Raw genomic sequence first — 18,119 nt, forward strand, 5'->3', positions numbered from 1 at the left:
CTTTGGCAGGCAGCAGACTTTATTTTTACACCTGATGAAAAATGTGTGTGACAAAGGAAAACGTGTTCAAACCATTTGCAAGAGAAGACTTCTGCTGTGCCAAGAACGTAATGATGATGAATCGGTTTTGTCTGAAACTGTGGCACACGCACACTATCTCACCGTGGCAACACCTGTAGGAGCAGCGAGGCCTACGGTGGACGGGTCGGCGCCTCCTGGTGTGTTTCCCTCTGTGTTTGGTGGTTTGGTGCCCCCCTGGGTTGGAACCCCCACATGAGCGTGTGTGGGTTTGTATAAGATTTTGGGTCCACGTGTGCTTCCGGTGCCATCTTTTTATGTTTACAATAATTGAATCACTGTTTTAAATTGTTGACTATTATAGTAATAAAGATTGACTTTCTGTAACGGAACCACGTCTATGCTTGTTTAGTATAAGAAACCCTTTGGTTTTTTGATTCTTTAGGGGAAATCCATATCGTGGCTTTGCTGTGCTCCTAATACAAATGGTTAATATTGTCAAATTATCTAAACGTTGCACCCTCCTATTGCCATGATTGTATTGTCTTATAAACGTCATATTACAGGTGACGTATACAAACACGGTAAACTTCTGTATGGCACGCAGCATATTAGGAGTACCTATCAGGTACTATAGCGTTGAAGAATCTGAATCTCCAGTGTTCAGCGGGTGTTTTACTGAAAGGTCCTGGTCTCTGAGGGTGTGTGTGTGTGTGTGTGTCCTCACCACACAAGTCAGAGTTAGAGAATATTAAAACTGCAAAGAATTAATCCACAACAAACCAGAAAACATGGAGCAGCTAGCAAGGGAAATAATGAAATGCTCCAAATAATGAAACATCCACCACCGCCTCCACCCCCACCCTCTACCACGTGCAGGACTTAAAAGGTCAAGGAGGTTTTGCAAGGATACTGGAATCCCCTGGGTCAGTGACCCCCAGTCACCAGGCTGTGGACCTACCTGGTGGTTCGAAGACAATAAATAACCCTATCTTTTTTTTCTGAAAATGTTTTATTTTGAATAACGTGGGCTTGTCCCTCTTGACGCTTGTCACATGATAATTACCGGCACACCTTGAAGACTGGTCCGCAAGGGAAAAAAGGTTGGGGGCCGCTGCCCTGGGTGATAACACCAGTTCAAAGGTTCAAGGTTCCTCAGTGCGAAGGACGGCTTCCAGCTGTGGCATGAACCTCGTATCAGCGTAAAGAGTGAATTTAGTTTTGGTTTAGTTGTCAAAGTCTGTACGGTTCAGTTCAACATCTTTAAACTGGGAAGTTTATTCTCCCGCTAACAGAACTTCCATAATGAATGTGTAAATCATTATTTAAGTATTGATTGGCCAGATGGACATTTGTATTGTCATTTATTCACAGAACTGGAGTCCAGTAGTAAAATAATCAGGTTACATTTCTTTTCTCCTCTTTAGAAACCACCACCGAACAAGCAGATAAATAGTGTGATATTCCTCTTGAAAGTGCACAAAACATTTGGTAGCAAAAACACCTGAGAAAAGCTTGCTTGGCACAAGACAACAGCACAGAGGTGTTCCCATATAAATCCTCCATTAGATCACCTGACCCGGACACGTCTCACCGAACCAAAACGGCATTATTTTGAATCATTTCATTTGAAGTCGCAGTCGAGAACCGTTTCTCGTACTCTGAAAAGTCATCTGCTATGCAAATTAAAAATCGCAGAGGTTTTACAGGTTTCAAAAATAACTGTTCATTATAAAAAAATAGATTGGAGAAGTGAACGTGTTAAGATGAAGAGGAAATACTGCAGACACTAACACGACATGGGCCCATTCTGCACATATGACAAGTCCCCAGATGTAGGCACGGATAACCGCTCAGGTACGTGTTGAAAACATCAAGAAAAATAAATCCGCTTAGTCCGATTGTTCCCTAACAGCAGGACCATTCACAGTGGAAGAAAATGGAATAATGATAATCATAAAAATATACGTGTGTTGTCCCGTATCTTAAGCGAAAGGGGCAACATGTACAAAATAGCTCGGTTTGTCTTCAACAGGATATACGTGGTCTTAATTGGAGGCCATCCTCTCCTCCCCGACACAAAACGGCCCCATAGTTGGTTCGTGCAAGCCGCCTTCTGATAACCCATGGCTACTCTTATTGTTAGCTGGTGGTAGTAGTTAGGCCCATAAAACCACAGGACTTTGACTCAGGAGACCGGGTTTGGGTTATCTTAACACCGGGGGCGCCCACACCTTTTCGGCTGGCGAGCTACTTTTCAATCGACTAAGTCATGGCGATCTAAACAGTCTCACCCTCAAACCCCCGCAGATATAGAGTTGTGGCGGGAGGGCTGGAAGAAAAATTCAATTGTTGAATAATTAGTACAAATGTTTAGCAACTGTTTTCAGTCCAATAAACCTAAAACAACTCTTGGAATGCAATTCTGTAAGAAAAGTCTGGCAATGGAGTCAACTTAAGATTGTTTTTGTAGAAGCATGACATTTAAATGTGCAGTTTAAATGAACTCTGGTAATTTCACTTATATTGAGAATGAAAACTCTGATCTGAAAATTACCTTGACCCCCATGGTGTGGCGCTCAGATTTTGTTACTTTATCCTTTGGGAAAACCATGTTGCACCCTTACGCATCAACTACTGGGCCAACATGGCTGCATCTCATTCAAATCAATGGCACAAGCCGACACGATGAAGCCACTATACGGGAATTTGTCGATGTTTGATTGGCTGTGGTTTTCCTCATCTGACAATATCTAAGTACATACACTTGCATTGGATATATACGTTGGACCCCACATGAGTGGATGTGGACCAAAGACCCGGTTTGAGCTGCGTCGGGTCCCGTGGTCTGTTAGAAGTGGTGAACGTAGCCCCGATATGGCTGCTACAAGGTGGGCTGCAGCAGTTCTCGTGCTTCCATCTGCTTGATGGAGAGGCCCAGTTTGTTTGTTTTTATTCTTGGAATCCTGAGAAGAGGAGTACAATGCGTATCCTCCATTTGATGATTAGAAGGCGGTTGATGAGTGGTTGTAATTAATGGTCCTTGTTAACTGGCTGTGTTTTTCCAGGTGATGGGAGTGCAGCCTTGGTTTAGAGCTTCGGATGCTCTCAGCGCGTCTTCCGGTAGTAAACAAGAGCTACCACCAATGCTACCGATGCTACGATGGCCACATTCCTCCATCGAGAAAACCCGTTGATCACGCCCACCTGAAGAAATGGAGAATGGAGACTCAGGGCTGTAGAGCATATGGTCGAGTCCTGAAAGCCTTAAAGCAACATTTCTAATGAATATCACTCACCCAGCCGCCCTGCTGCACGAGCCAGGGGTAGAGTCGCTCCCTGATGAACCGCAGAACCCAGCCGATTATTATCCTGATGTTCTCGAGGTGGTTGGTGGTCAGTGCCTTTACAAACAAAAGCAGAGGCGACGGTGATTGACGTGTTGACGAATGTGCAGGAATGAAATCTAAAAGGCTACGAGGCTTAAAATTCTGAATGTGGTTGTTTTGCACTCAAGAAGTAACAAAGATGATTGGTGCTAGAGACTGCCTGTGCGTGCTACAAAACACAACCAAGCGACTGCGGCCCCCTTGTGAGCCTCCCCTGGTTCTGGCTGTTACCCTGTATATGAGCCGGTAGGCCAGATGGAACAGAGCCACCACTCGACCCCAGTTGATGCCATCGTCGAAGATGCTTTTGGCGACCTTCATGAAGATGTCCTGAGCACAGTTGCCCGGAACCTGGCTGATCAGTCTGACGAGGAAGAAACAGACTCAATTTTTTTATTTGACCCCCACATACGTTCTTATCGAGCTCCACTTGGTGCTGAAACTAACCCTCAGCAACACCTCCGCCAATGTTTCCTCCATCGGTACCGTTAATTATCATTAACTATTAACATTAATTACCATTTTATAATACGGGTAGATGAAATCCAGCGTTCTGATTGGTTGAGAGTGAGTCACGGGGGCTAGATTATAATGCGATAATGTACAGTTGCTGTTCACATCGACCCGAGCGTTCCGTATCAATGCTCACTCAAAGTTACAGGTTAGCTTTTGCGCGACCGTTAGCTGACATTTTAGCTTTTAGCTCGGTGGCGATCGCCGAAATAAGACCTGGAAATCCCACAAATGATCAGTTTCGGGCAATGCGAGCTTTCGCAACGGGACAGTTATGGTGGACGTCATGAGCGATGTGAATGAATGAGATGGTGCGGGACCCAGCGCTGTTTGCATGCACGTACCAGGACTATTTTTTTCTCTAGATACACAACGTTTGGTGGCCTATTTACTATTTATAATTTCGCTGGTAACCGTATTATAAAAGCAATAAGGTACTTGAGGCAGTACTTTATCTTCAATAATGTAACACACACAATACAATACTGTTACATTGTTGGACGATGAAGTGCAGCCTCTCGTACTGTACAGCTTCTTTTGAAACCAGGTGATATATTTGACGAGACTGACCAGATGTGCAATTTAGTCTGACGGCTGAAGCACCATTACGGCCCGGCGGCAGTGGGCCGCCACCTACTGGTCGAGCTGCATCTCTCATCTCTGACTGTTCCAAATGTCCTTTTTGTCACCACCCGCCAGACGTTTATGCCAAAATTGAGGAAACTCCCGTAAAAGCCGGACCAGAAGGTCCCGACCCCAAAAACGTAATGCCTTGACTAAAAAAATAAAAAGGTTGACTCACTATGGTAGAAACTATGAAGGTGTATTTGACAATAACTGGGGTTTGGACGAGGTGCCCCGACGTACCGTTGGAGCTCGGCGTTCCTGTTCATCTCATCTGCAATCTTCATTAGCTGCTTCACCACTTCTTTGATTTGCGGATCCTGATGTTCATTCGGGCGTCCTCCCAGTTGTTCAGGCGACACGTGCCGACTGGGGTCTTCTGCGTTTATACGTGACACCACGTACCTGCGACGGAGAAGACGAGGATATGCCACAAATCCAAAATGTTGTAATTCGTGGCACGGCTTTCACAATGTGTTTGGGAAAAAAAAAGGCTACAAAATGTTTTGTTTAACTGATGGAAATGTTCACTTCTCTCTCCTGAGATCACGCATGCTCTCAGACTGTTGTGTAATTGTGTAATTATTCAAGTAATGATGCGACTCACCCTCTGAGAACCACTGCTCCTTGCTCCATGATGGGATCATCGACCACATCTAGAACAAGCAGCAGACTTTTTAATACCCATAATTACCATTTAGGGTTTGTTTGAATGTAGAGAACCGATGTGTCACATTATCCAAAATAGAAACACAGCTGGCCCATGTTATTGTGGGAAGGTGTGTTGTTCTAAACTAAACATGTTGATTTACGTTTGTTTTGCAATTTCCAACAACTCCGAACTTTTTTTTTTTTTTACAAATACTTTTACTACAATTACAAATATTCCTCGTATGACGTCACCGACCCGACACCATCTTCGGCAGTCGAAATGTTGTTCTAACATTCGCTCACGACTCGTTCCAGTTGTTCCTCAGATAAAGACGCGGTGGCCCCGGAACCAGCCGCCGGACTCCGGCGTCTTTATTACCTTGTTTTTGTCACCGGCCGCACGTAACACACACGAGCGGACGCGAGGCCTCCGCGCTTCCCCCCAAAACGGACGCATTCGGTCGGCATCGTTTCACACCGCCGCCCGCTGGTCCTCGCCGACAGACCGCGCTTCTCTCGCCGACATTAAAGCGGTTTAAGTGCACCGGAGGGGCAGAATACGCGTGTAACAAGCGTGTAATACACACTTAATGGAAGAATTACACTTGGCAGCTAGCTCCGGCTAAAGGGTTGGTGACCGAGGTCTCCCCTCTGAGAACACCGTACTTCATTACGGTACTTTAGAAAAGTTATGGAGCAGAGTACCGAGGCCTCCCTCCCTCCCTCCCCCGCGGCCCGAGGTCACCGAGAGCACCGCAGCAGACGCCCCGCGTCGGGCTTCGGTTTCGGTTCAGGGTGGAGCGACGTGAAGCAGCCCGGGGCCCCGCCGGCTCGCGACTACAGACCGCCATTCCAACGCGTCCGCTCCTTCCACGGAGCGCGGAATGGGGCCGCCGGGGCTGCGCGCACCTGAGGCGGCTTGGCTTCACGTACCTTCCCCGCCCTCGGCGCCCCGAGGTTCCCGGTCTCCGTCGTCTTGCTTTTCTCTCCCGCCGTCGGCCATAACTTCCCAAAACGTCGGTCGGCGCGGCTCTCGGAGGGGGCGATGGGCGACGCTGTTACGGGTGTTTCTTCCCGGGGTGGCGACCGCGAGTTTGGCGGAGTCGAAGTCACAGAAGTCCGGACGCCGGGCCGGTCGGTCCCATGAAAAGTGTTCGTCTTCTGCGCAAGAACAAGGAAATGAGGCGGAAGCGTGCGGACGTTCCTCCTCCTCCTCCTCCTCCTCCGCCTCCTCCGCCTCCCTCTGCCGGGCAAGAGCCAGAGACCTCACCCGCATTTACGGGAAACCCGACAGACAATCACACGCTCCTTGAATACAACGTGTCCAAATGCAGAGCTGTAAAAACACCAGCCTGCCTTTCATTCAGTCAGATTACATTGAACCAACTACACTGGATACTTTAACGGTAAAAGAGTTAAATATCTTTGCCTCCATGAGCATTTTAAACGGGAGTAAGTCATGCAAAGTGGTCTGTTATCATTCAACTTTAAAACAGGTGAATTGTGCCCTTTCACAAGATAGTTCAGAAAGCAATAGTTTGTGTCACATCGGTACATCAACAGTTATAACAAAATCCCATTCAAGAGTTTGATACAATTATGTTCCGAGTGCATTCGTGTGCTTTAGGCTTCTCGCTGTAGTGAGAGATGTTACCATTCAAAACACCCCATTTCAGATTGATCAAGGAACCGATAACCTGCTGCACTAAAGGGTGGTACCGAGATCTAGATTTCAGCAAAGAGACCAGGTCTGACTTGAGGGCCGTGGTTGAGATGCGTAAGATGTTGTTGGTCATCAGTGTTCACGGAGAAGCAAGATGACCTTTTGAATAACTGATACGCCCCAAAGAGCTGTTGCATAATTCCTCATATGTGCACCATTCTGTGGGAAACAATGTCCTTTTCAAAGAGGGGAGGTGCAGGCCTCTGTTTGGGACAAGTGTCTTTGAAAAGGTTGCAGTCAGGTTCCAAAGGCCTTGATGTGAGTGAACATTCAGATGCTTCCAGCCATACGGGATCCCGACCCCCGACTAAGCCACCTCACATTGCTGTGGTACACGTCCCCATATTCAGGATGTCATGCAAGAACCGCTGAAACTGCCGGTGCTCAAGAGCTTCAGAGCGAATAGAATGCATTGTCTTTGTCATAACATAACACAAATTTGAGATGTTTGGCGCAGAGAGCCTGCTGGTGAATGATGCAGTGAAGTTTAATGGCGTTACCTGCGTCTTCGCTGACGTTATCACGGATCAGTGTGGACATTTCACTTTGCTCACCAGCCATAGCGCGGTAATGATCCCAGAAGCTTCTCCATGGTAGTTTCATCATCATCAACAGCTTCACAAACAGAAACAAATAAATCGCTTCCTCCGGTTTGCTCTTTGAGGCTTTTGAGGTGGAGCAGCTCCTCTGACATGTTCATGTGCACTTATTGTAAGTGGCTTTGGATAAAAGCGTCAGCTAAATGACATGAAATGCAATGTGATGTTGTCATCAACTCCCGAGTAGTCGTGCAGAGTCAGATGCTTTCGTCGCAGGCTAATGAGAAATAATCAAAAGCCACTTCTCGGCCCCCCAAGGATGAATCGGGAAAGGTGTTCTCGACGACACTGAGAGCACCCAGCCGGATGCTGTGAATACATGAGTTCATTCTCTGTGTCACAGCTAACAACACAAAACACCAAGTCCTTCTGCCGTTCATTGTCCCCGGAACACGTTTGAGCTTCATGGCTTTGAGATGGAGTGCCTGAAGTTCACGAACCCCGGTTGAACTCGCCTGGATCTTGAAAATAACATATTGAAAATTCAGTTGGTTCCACCACACGGTGGCGCCAACGAAGCACATACAGAACTCTCAGGTGCGTGTACGGTTTGATAGTCCCTTTTACCGTAAAAAACAGAAAACGAAAACACTCGTTTCTCGTTTTTCGTTCTAAATCCAAAACGGTACAACGGAAGTGGACAGTCGTTTTCTCGTTTTTCGTTTAGAACCAAATAACGAGACAAACTCACAACTTTTTGGTCCGTTAATCCCTTTGGGGGTTTTGCCCATAAAACGAAAATACGAAGCGGAGCCGCTAAACCGGAAGTACGTAGATTTTCACAGTAAGAGTCAACGCAATGGAACGTTTGTATGCTAAAAAACCGTCTGCGATGCCAGCGGTTAAAAGTTAATTAATGGATATGAATAAATAATCCTGGTCCGACGGGATGTGTTAGCACCAATAGTTGACAACACGCACACTCGTTGCTCTTGGATCAGATATTTGTCTTACTCGCATTGTGTCAGTGAAGGCCGAGCAGAGACAGTTCAAGGAGACGCAGAGTAAACGTACGATGTATTTAAACCATCGATTTATTTCTATTTAACTGTGTTTAAGTTATTTATGAAGGGTATTACGGATGTATTTAATGCTGGACATTTGGTTTCTTTATATATAATAATTATTTGTCACACTTCAATCCTGAATGTTAACCGAAGAGATCAAAGGATGAGAAGATCTAATGTTGGTCTGTGTTCCAAAGAAAATTACTTCAGTTTTATTGCCGTCAGATTTGTTACTATTTTGAAAAAAATAAACCTTTTAGTTATCACTGATTGTGTCCATGTTAGTTCCCCCTCAAAGGTTCCTTGTATGTCTGACATGCAGGACATTGACAATAAAGCTACTTTGACTTTGACTTTGACTTTGAAAGGCAGATTTTAGGGCAGCTTCTCGATTGCACAGAGACATTTTTTTCCAAGAGAAAATAATTGTTAAACATTAAATTCTTATTTTAAGGAAGAGTAGTAGTAGTTACTGGGCCAGCGAAGCCAGATGCATCAGAGTGAAGAGGTGGACTCACCAACACAAGTGTCACACTTTGGCACCAACAAAGTGCTCGGGATCAGGAAGCTGCAGAGATGCAATGTGCTTTACGGATGTTATCGTACTGCTGGACAGTGCCGTCAATAAATTGCCACAATTTTTGAAGAGTGACTAAAATGCCTGATTGGTGTTACAAAACGACATTGTCAGCACATGTTATATTTATCTCTTTCTTCTACTTGTAAATAGATCAAATATAGAATGTGAAATGATGCCATGGCCACCATGTTTCCCTGTTGGCATGTTGTGCTCAGTGTTGGGTGTCCACCACAGCGTTTGGCATTGAGGCCAAAAAGTTCACTTTTGGTCTCATCTGACCAGAGCATCTTCTTCCACGTGTTTGCTGTGTGTCTCACATGGCTTGTGGAAAACTCCCAACGGCTTTTTTCTTGCCACTCTTCTATCAAGGCCAGATTTATGGAGTACACGGTTACCAGTTCTCCTATGGACAGATTCTGTCCACCTCCAGAGATACCATGTGACTCCTCCAGTGTCATCAGGCTAAATGTGACCTGTGGCTTTGGTGACCTGACGGTGGGATCGATCCACAGCTCCAGAGGTCACTCTAAGGGTCACTTGAAAGCAAACATGGAGGCAATGACGAAAAGAGAATGAATTAATTTCTTTATTGTTCTAGTGAGAAAAATTTAAAATATTCTAGAGTCAAAATGTCTGAATACCATCAAGTCAGTAATTTTCCTTATACCGCAGCATTTGACCAACATTATTTCTTATCATCAGGGCCCTTTGACCTCTTGGGCCTAACCGTTCGATTTTGGATGGAAGTGTGACGAATAAACCATAATTAATGAAAATAAAGGTCTCTGCCATTACTTATTGCTTAATAAACACATGTTAAACAGAATATTCACAAAAAGTTCAGACAGAAAAACCTTAAAAATGTAAAATGCACTTCAATTCACAAATAATGACTACATTACATTACATTACAGGTCATTTAGCAGACGCTTTTATCCACAGCGACTTACATTACACTTTAAACCCATGGCTTTTTCACATTTTTGCCTGGGGAGCAATTAGGGGTTAGGTGTCTTGCTCAGGGACACTTCGACATGGAACATGGGGCAGCCTGGACTCTACTAACTTCATACATCTTTCTTGAGGCAGTTAAAAAGGTCTTTAGTACCTGCAGCTTTGTAGACCGCTGTCGTTCTTGGGACCAGGTCGGCCGAGCGGCCGCCACTCTGAAGGCACCCGTGCGTAAAAGTGTCCAGATGCGCTAAAACGCCAAGCGCTGCGAGGAGAAGAGCCGTGGAAGACAACCCGAAGAGCCCGAAAGGAATCGTATGTTGCTGGTAAAACGCCTCATAGCAGAAACCTGTGATTTTACCAATTCATTCAAAGTCAGTGTCCTCTAGCATGCAAGTTTCTCAAAGTTGCACATCTGGTTTGTGACCTGGAGGCTTGATGATGCTCTACTTCACCTAAAACTCTTGAAGCATGTAACGTTTTGCACGAGGTTCGACCACAGTGCTTTTTTCCATTTAACTAAAAGGTGCACAGACTGAAGATCTTTCCACCCCGAGACTCGAGAACTCAACCCTCTAACGTAAAGGACTCGAAGCTGCTGCTGTGTTCCCCAGGGCTTCCACTTCATCTCGCACAGCAGGGGACAGACTTCATCAGAGCACGCGGGTGCTGCGTTCAAGGACTGTTGGAACTCTCCGTAATTTTAAATTGCCTTGGAAACTCGAATGGCGGCTCGAGCGCTCAGAAAATGTGTATCGCTATGTCATATAATAGCAATATAAATCATTTAAAGAAATGCTTTGATACTTTAATCAATAGTCACTCTATACGTGGCTGGACCAAAACCAAAAAGAGATGTAGGAACATACCAATGTAGAAATGGATCTATCACTATCGCCAGATACTCAGGATCAGGTTATATATTCATTTCCAAGTGCTATCAACTAAACATGACTGTCATGGCAGTGAATTAGAATATGAGTATTGCTGTGCAGCTGAATGAAAATGAATCTGCGTGTAGTCAACCACTGTTGCTGACGCACTACCATTGGCCAAATGATTTATTTATATTCATAAAATACCCTTTCTTCTAATGTTACGCTTGCATCACAGACGAATTTCTATCATATTAACGTTCTGTTGCGTCTGCTTTTACTATGAAAATCTAACGTGCGTACTTCTGATTTAACTGCTGCGCTTCGTATTTTGTTTTATGACGTTAGGTAAAGAATGCATGAATTGATTTAACACAGACCTCATACAGCTATACAATTCAACGTCACGTTTGATTGCTATGTTTTGGTCTAGTTTTGTTTTGTAATTAAACCGCTGGCGGTGATGCTAACGTCAGCTGACGTCCTCCAGTCCATTTGAACACACACAAAGTAAATCGTCAGCGACGAATAGCGATGTCCAGATTGCACCTTCTTTCACAGCTGAGAAAAAGTCTGATCCATTTAACTTCTTTAGTTGTGACGCATTTTGTAACGACAATAATCGCTCTGACAGTATATCAGCTGTCAGTCGGTGGGTTAGGGTTCCCAGACAGCACCACCACCATCAAAGTGCTGTTGATCAACATAAAAATAGTCACGGTCTTCACAAAAGCCATGCTCAACTATCCAAGGACCAGAGAGATGCCTGAAGTCAAGTCCGTTGTGGGTGACACTGTGATGCAAGGCTTCTCAGATGTCCTGGAAGTCAAAGGCAAGATCAAGGATCATAGCGCAGAAATGTTTAGTAGCATCATCAATGAAGAGGTTAGAGTCAGAGTCAATTCTAACACCTCTATTGCCTTGCTGTTTGGGGACATTGCTCCACCCACAAGACTCAACCAAATGATTAATCATGCCGCAAAAATGATCAAAAGTTTTACAGTAAAGATGAATCAGAAATTCACAATTCCAGAACGGAGTCAGAGAACCACTTTCAGAGACAGGCTGGTGTCTGACCTGAGTGGGACAGATGACGAGTCTCCAGGAACCTCAGACGCTGTTGAGAACCACAAGAACGTCCCATCAGGCGGCCAGACTGATACGGAAAAGCATCCAATCTCCGGAAGCAGTAATTGTGAGGGAGGTGAATGAGACCATGCTTCCTTTCTTAGACGACATGTCAGACGACAGCTCCTTGAAAACAACTGTTCCTCCAAGAACTGCAGGAATCGGAGGGGACAGACAAGAAAGCACAAGGAAGCAGTGTCAAGGGCTTTTTTACACTGCACTGGCTAATCGCATACTGGATCAAATGAAGAGAAAATTCAGGAAGGACTCAGACATGGAATTTAGCCCCGTATTGATGAAGGACGTAGAGGACATCCTCCCCAAGCTGCTGACATTGGATGATGACGAAACACAATTTGGAAAAGAGAAGTGTATGCCTCCAATGTTGAAGGTAATTCAAAAAGCAAATCCCTGGTCATCACACGGGAGCTGACCAACATGATCTTCCAACGGATGATGGGCAGTTTGCCGCCCAAGGACGTCTCAGGACCAAGGAGAAATGAGGGTTCTGACGGCACCATGAACGCACCCTGGGCAAATGCTCACATGTACGATGAGATATGGCACAGCATATGGAACTTTACGGGGCTTTTACGGTGGTGGCTGAAAACTCAGGTCGACCCACTGGGTCAGAGGATGAGAAGTGCTTTAGTAAACATTTTCACACCGGCACCGGCTGTCGACCACCAGAGCAGCATTCCTCTTAAGTCTCCTGCAGGACCTGCACAAGACAACCCAGCGATAGAAAGAGTAAAGGCAGAGATAATCATGGCGACGCTCTTTACACAGTTATTTTAAGAACTGCGAAGGGTGATCAGTAAAGTGAAATCCTGGTCCTCATGCAGGGCCTTGTTGAAAAAACTGTGGAAAGAGTCAACCTGCACTTTGATTTCACAAAAAAAACACATCAATGACCTCAACAAGACTATTCTCAAGAAGATTGGCAATGAAGAAATGGTGCTGAAATTAGGGGATGTCGCAGTAGAAAACTGCATCATCTCTGCCATCAAAGATTACATGACACCAACAGAGCGAAGAAGAAGCTGCATGCGCCGGTTAGTCAGCTGCATGCGCTCAGCCATGAACGTCGCTAGAAAACAGTGACACACTTAAACTAAGGTACGCGCTCAAGGTTATTGGTTTTGGGTTTTCTCCAGGTTCTCCGGTTCGCCCATTGAAAAAAAAAAACAAGCTCAATATGTAGCAAAGGTGCACTGTTACGTCCGGCTGCTGTGTTTGTGTTTAAAAAGGGTCACGGTCTTGACAGAAGCCATGCTGAACAATCTAAGTACCAGTAACATGCCTGAAGTCATGGCCGTTGTGGGTGACACTGTGATGCAAGGCTTCAAAGATGACCTGGAAGTCAAAGGCGAGATCAAGGATCATAGCTCAGAAATGTTTAGTAGCATGATCAATGATGTGGTATATTGGATCGAGTACTCGGTGCTCGATTGTGTTTGACTGTCACTACGACGGAGTTCTGTAATTGTTTGTTCATGCCTGACAGTTTTGGGATTTGAGCGCCAGTAAATTACCTAACGTGTACTGCATCCTCGTCTCCGTGCATTTGTATCGATTTAGATAACCCACGTATAGTATACAACTATAACAGTGATTATACATGTAGCATAAAGCCACAACAAATGAAGAGGATAGAAAAGGAAAAAGGGAAAAAGTCAACCTGCACTCAGGACTCAATAACTACAGGCCCGTCGCCCTGACCTCTGTAGTCATGAAGTCTTTTGAACGGCTAGTCCTGACCCACCTGAAGTCCCTCACTGACCCCCTCCTGGACCCCCTGCAGTTAACCTACAGAGCCAAATTGGCAAATTGCCGCAAATTGCCGCAAACCTGAAATTCCACGACAATTTACAGTGCCGCATACTACCAAAAATCCCATTTTTAATGCAGTGCTACGTCAGGATCTTGTTTGTGGACTTCAGCTCTGCCGTCAACACCATCATCCCGTCTCTGCTGCAGGACAAACTCTCCCAGCTGCACGTGCCCGACTCCACCTGCAAGTGGATCACTGACTTCCTGTCTGACAGGAAGCAGCACGTGAAGCCGGGGAAACATGTCTCAGCCTCTCGGACCATCAGCACCGGTTCCCCCCAAGGCTGCGTTCTTTCCCCTCTGCTCTTCTCCCTGTACACCAACAGCTGCACCTCCAGTCACAGCGTGTCATCCGCTCTGCAGAGAGGGTGATCGGCTGCAATCTGCCGTCCCTGCAGGACTTGTTCGCTTCCAGGTCTCTGAAGCGAGCTAAAAAGATCGTAGCCGACCCCTCTCACCTCGGACAAAACCTGTTTGTGCCCCTCCCATCTGGCAGGAGACTAAGACCTCCCACCACACAAACAGTTTCTTCCCGTCTGGGTCGGGCTCATGAACAGAGCCTGGTCCCCCACTGTCTGACTCTGACATTCCACCGGTCACTCCCCTTCATACTGCACATGTCACTTTAACTGTCATTTCTCACTCGTCACTTTGTTGTCACTCGAGGGATCATCGTCAATTGGCCTGGTGGAGGTCACTGAGGTAGTCAAACAACTCCGCAGTGGCAAAGCCCCGGGATTGATGAGATCCGTCCAGAGATGCTAAAAGCAATGGGTGTTGGGGGTTGTCTTGGATGACACGCCTCTTCAACATTGCATGGAAGTCTGGGACAGTGCCAAAAGAGTGGCAGACCAGGGTGGTGGTACCCCTCTTCAAAAAGGGGGACCAGAGAGTGTGTGCCAATTACAGGGGTATCACACTACTCAGCCTCCCGGGTAAAGTCTACTCCAAGGTGCTGGAAAGGAGGGTTCGGCCGATAGTCGAACCAAGGATTGAAGAGGAACAATGCGGTTTTCGAAGTCGAAGGCGTTTCCGGTGGGGGTTGGCCTTTACCAGGGCTGCGCCTTGTCACCAATCTTGTTTGTGGTTTTCATGGACAGGATATCGAGGCGTAGTCGGGGGGAGGAGGGTTTACAGTTCGGGGCGCTGCAGATCTCATTGCTGCTTTTTGCAGATGATGTGGTCCTGATGGCATCTTCCGTCTGTGACCTCCAACTCTCACTGGAGCGTTTCGCAGTCGAGTGTGAAGCGGTCGGGATGAGGATTAGCACCTCTAAATCTGAGGCCATGGTTCTCCGCAGGAAACCAATGGATTGCCTACTCCAGGTAGGGAATGTGTCCTTACCCCAAGTGAAGGAGTTCAAGTACCTCGGGGTCTTGTTCACGAGTGAGGGGAAGATGGAGTGTGAGTTTGGCCGGAGAATCGGAGCAGCGGGGGCGGTATTGCACTCGCTTTACCGCACCGTTGTGACGAAAACAGAGCTGAGCCGGAAGGCAAAGCTCTCGATCTACCGGTCAATCTTTGTTCCTACCCTCACCTATGGTCATGAAGGATGGGTCATGATCGAAAGAACTAGGTCACGGGTACTAGCGGCCGAAATGGGTTTCCTCAGGAGAGTGGCTGGCGTCTCCCTTAGGGATAGGGTGAGAAGCTCAGCCATTCGCGAGGAGCTCGGAGTAGAGCCGCTGCTCCTTTGGTTTGGTTTGGCTTTGGTTTGGTTTGAGCATCTGGTGAGGATGCCCCCTGGGCGCCTCCCTAGGGACGGCCAGCTGGGAAGAGGCCCCGGAGAAGACCCAGGACTAGGTGGAGAGATTTTATCTCTGCACTGGCCTGGGAACGCCTTGGGATCCCCCAGTCAGAACTGGTAGATGTGGCCTGGGAAAGGGAAGTTTGGGGTCCCCTGCTCGAGCTGTTGCCCCCGCGACCCGACCCCGGATAAGTGGTTGAAAATGGATAGATGGATGGATGCTAGTCGAAAGAAGTAGGGGGGGAAGGAGTTGAGGGAGGGGCTGGACTTTTGTCACGGGGGGGTGAGAGGTCAAGGAAGGGAGAGAGATCAGGAGAGAGACAGTGGGTGAATAAAAGTAAGGAGGGGTGACGGGGACATCATTCCTACTCACACAGACAGACCAATGTGATCTCCAAAGCCTGTTCGTAAAAATGTGTACGAAAATCTTGAACATACAAATTAGTAACAATACATACGAACTGCGGGGGTTAACCACGCCCCTTGAGTGAACCACATGGCGGACCATGTTGGATTCTTGAGTGAACGTCTCTCCGGCATGTTGGATTTTTTGAGGGGGTTAGTATTGTGTAGCAGTAGCGAAATAGGATTGTCCTGCTACAGTTAACTGCGCCTTGCCCGACCACTAGGGCGGCCCTAGGACGATTTTTATGTGGATTATTTTCTTTTTCTGTTTTGTGTTGTACATTTTTGGTTTAATTCTCTTGTAACCTTCTTTTTGGTTATCCTTCCTAGCGGCACTAGGCTGATGGTGGCGCCGGTGGCGTGAGTGGTGGTGGTCTTCCTCGTGTGTCGTGTCCCATTGGATTTTTGTGCTATCACTGGGTGAACTCTGGTTTGTTTTCTCTAAGTTTGTTTTATTAATTTTCCTTCCCCTTCACCGGCCCTTCTCACCATTAGGCCTTAGCAATTAGTTTTCGTTTCTTATTTTGTGATGAACGTTCGATTTAATGGTAATTTATATATATTTATTGAATGAAAATGCTTTTGTAAACTGGGAACCACGAGCCCTTGCCTACTGAGTGGAACGAACCTGTGTGCTTTAAAAAGCTCTTGGGCCTGTCCCAAGTGCCGTTGTCGGAAATCTTAAAATCCCTGAGTGTTTTCTCTGTGTCCATCAGCAAACGCCACACTTGTTGTTGTCGGCAGGATAAGAAACCATTACGCCACAATCATACTACTTACAATTTAACATTGATTTCTCGCTAAAAATGCTATCATAACCTCGTTAGACTTCACAAAGTGTGTTTACGGGGTGACGTCATCAGTTGCAGTCTGTATTTATTTAGTGTGTATCACTACAAATTTGGATGTTCAAGATTTTTGTATACATTTTTACGAACAGGTTTTGGAGATCAGGCTGGACAGACACACATAAATACTCCCATGCACACAAATATATATATATATATACATGAATTATCTACACCTCTCACCTAACGTGAACCATCACAGTTCACGTTGGGTTTGAGGTCCTCATTCACACTCACATTCACACATACAAACAAACAAATATAAATGCATTATCTTTACCTCTAACTTAACATGAACTATCACAGTTCACATCGGGTTCGAGGTCCTCATTCACACACAAACAAACAAACAAATATAAATGCATTATCTTTACCTCTAACTTAACATGAACCATCACAGGTCACATTGGGTTTGAGGTCCTCATTCACACTCACATTCACACATACAAACAAACAAATATAAATGCATTATCTTTACCTCTAACTTAACATGAACTATCACAGTTCACGTAGGGTTTGAGGTCCTCATTCACACTCCCATTCACACATACATACGCATTGTCTTTACCTCTCACTCAATATGAGCTATCACAGATCACATAAATGAAAAACCTACATAGGTTTGATGATGACTTTTACAGTTCACACTGGGCGATATGTCATCATTCACATTCCCACATACATACATACATACATACAATTGTATATACAAATATAAATTCACTCTCTTTACCTCTAACTTAACATGAATCTTCACAGTTCACGTTGGGTTTGAGGTCTTCATTCACACTCACAGGTACATATGGCGGCAAACAACCACACATACATGCAAAAACCTGCTAGAAGGGGATGTCTTATTTTGTTCATCTGCTGAGTTGCAGTTGATTGCATCTGTCTTTTGAATAAACCAATAGCCATATTTAAATATAGTGATATTTGGTGACAGTATTTTTACCTGATTAGAAGGGACGAGGTGCGATGAGGTGTATTGGACATAAAAGAATTGCTCTGGCAAAAGAATTGGTCTGGCAGCCTGAGGAGGCAGTTTGACTGGCTGTAATTCAAGTCTGAACTGCAGCTGTTAGGCATTAAAGTGCTAATCCTTTGTCCTATAATGCTGCATTAACCCGATGCTTATGCCAACAATACATCCTACTGTCACCACAGTTTTGGCGAGGTCAGACCACCAACTTCTGGCCCCAACCGGTGTCTCCTCTGTCTCATCCG

The 18,119-nt window shown here is 45.8% G+C and overlaps 1 protein-coding gene across 1 annotated transcript; it reads right to left on the reverse strand.

Moving 5' to 3' along the window:
* Positions 1–1,365: 1,365 nt before the first annotated feature.
* LOC120810188 (apoptosis regulator BAX) lies at positions 1,366–6,486 on the reverse strand. The gene is made up of 6 exons (XM_040164535.2): positions 6,129–6,486; positions 5,152–5,200; positions 4,788–4,949; positions 3,639–3,771; positions 3,318–3,422; positions 1,366–3,225 (listed from the first exon to the last, which is right to left on the reverse strand). Exons 1-6 carry the CDS (start codon positions 6,469–6,471, stop codon positions 3,127–3,129), a joined length of 891 nt encoding a protein of 296 aa, XP_040020469.2. The 5' UTR covers positions 6,472–6,486; the 3' UTR covers positions 1,366–3,126.
* Positions 6,487–18,119: the final 11,633 nt, after the last annotated feature.

Source organism: Gasterosteus aculeatus, chromosome 12 (genome assembly GCF_964276395.1).
Source record: "Gasterosteus aculeatus chromosome 12, fGasAcu3.hap1.1, whole genome shotgun sequence".
NCBI classification, from domain to species: domain Eukaryota; kingdom Metazoa; phylum Chordata; class Actinopteri; order Perciformes; family Gasterosteidae; genus Gasterosteus; species Gasterosteus aculeatus.

Excerpts from the sequence above, each read along its gene's own strand:
- LOC120810188 (XM_040164535.2), bottom strand. The coding sequence starts at position 6,471 with ATGCGGGTGAGGTCTCTGGCTCTTGCCCGGCAGAGGGAGGCGGAGGAG. Across the intron at positions 5,201-6,128 it reads GGGCGCCGAGGGCGGGGAAG|ATGTGGTCGATGATCCCATC; the intron begins GTACGTGAAGCC and ends TGCTTGTTCTAG. Across the intron at positions 3,226-3,317 it reads TCGTGCAGCAGGGCGGCTGG|GTGGGCGTGATCAACGGGTT; the intron begins GTGAGTGATATT and ends CCATTTCTTCAG.